General features: G+C 48.9%; 1 protein-coding gene across 1 annotated transcript; it reads left to right on the forward strand.

Annotated features, from left to right (window-relative positions):
• Positions 1-205: 205 nt before the first annotated feature.
• On the forward strand, positions 206-1,177 carry LOC137164942 (olfactory receptor 11A1-like). The gene has a single exon (XM_067566047.1). It carries the CDS (start codon positions 206-208, stop codon positions 1,175-1,177), a length of 972 nt encoding a protein of 323 aa, XP_067422148.1.
• The last annotated feature ends 334 nt before the right edge of the window (positions 1,178-1,511 follow it).

Below are 1,511 nucleotides of genomic sequence, written 5' to 3' on the forward strand. Positions count from 1 at the left end.
TGTGGAACCTGTAGCCTGCCCAGATAGAAAATCTGTCCCAGGGGTCAAGAGAGATGGCATTTCCTCTCTCCATGCCTCCATAGTTCACTCAGCTGTTTTTCTGGTAGCCAGCAAAGGGAGACCATGAAACCATGTTGACATGTTAAGGAGTGTATGTTGTTTGTTTATGCCACAGAGTGAGTTTCTTTCCCCTAGACACACTCCGATGGCGGCACCAGAACAGGGAAATCAAACGTCCAACACAGAATTCATTCTCCTGGGATTTGGGACCCTTCCTGAACTGCAAATCCTTCTCTTCCTGCTGTTTCTAGTGATTTACATTGCAACCATGGCTGGGAACATCCTCATCTTGGTGCTGGTTGTGACTGATCAGCATCTTCACACCCCCATGTATTTCTTCCTGGGGAACTTGTCCTGCTTGGAGACCTGCTACACCTCCACCATCCTGCCCAGGCTCCTGGCCAGTCTCCTGGCTGGGCACAGAACCATCTCAGTGAGTGGGTGCATCACACAATTTTATTTCTTTGGTTCTCTGGTAGGTACAGAATGCCTGCTTCTATCGGTGATGTATTACGATCGGTATTTAGCCATAGTCAAACCACTTCACTATGCAGCCCGTATGAGTGGCAGATCTTGCCTCCACCTCGCAGCTGGCTCTTGGGTAGGTGGCTTCCTAGCTAACAGCATAACAACATTGTTGATATCACAGTTAACTTTCTGTGGCCCCAATAGCATTGACCATTTCTTCTGCGATTTTATCCCCCTTGTAAAACTCTCCTGCAATGACCCTCAGTGGGTGGAAATGTTGACTGTCACATTCAGCTTTCCTATTTTATTGGTCCCATTCCTACTGACCTTAATGTCCTATGTCTGCATCATCACCACCATCCTGAGAATCCCTTCCACCACCGGGCGGCAAAAGGCCTTTTCCACCTGCTCCTCCCACCTCATCGTGGTGTCCATTTATTATGGAACTCTTCTGGTTGTCTACATGTTCCCAACAGCCCCCATGCTGAGGGACTGCAAAACCATTTTCTCTCTTGTCTACACAGTCCTGACTCCCCTGGCAAATCCCCTCATCTACAGCCTGAGAAACAAAGAGGTCAAGAAGGCCCTGAGGAAAGTTTTCAGTAAATGCATGTTTGGACAATGCAAGCCAATCAGTTTCCGTAAGTAAAGTAGCTATGCCAGAGGCTGGCTTTGGGCCTGAACCGAAGTCTGCTCTAGACCAAGATTGTGTTTGCATTAGCTTCACTGGGCTGTGTCATGCTCTTGTAGTCACAGCCAGGGGCCGAAGTGGAGATGGACACACCTCTTGTAACCTGTGACCTGTTCTTGTTAGGGCCTTTATCAGATGCCACAGCTGGGTGAGACTGGGTGGGTGGGAGATTTGAACTATGGCTGCTCAGAGTTCAGCCAATGATGGGGAATTGTGCTCAGTGAGACGATGCAGGGAAAACAGACTCTGCTGGGAAGCTGAGCACCCCTTCCTTTGTAGGGTGAGAGGTATA

Source organism: Emydura macquarii, unplaced genomic scaffold (assembly GCF_026122565.2).
Source record: "Emydura macquarii macquarii isolate MOO-44397 ecotype Brisbane River unplaced genomic scaffold, CSIRO-AGI_Emac_v2 contig_30, whole genome shotgun sequence".
NCBI lineage: Eukaryota > Metazoa > Chordata > Testudines > Chelidae > Emydura > Emydura macquarii.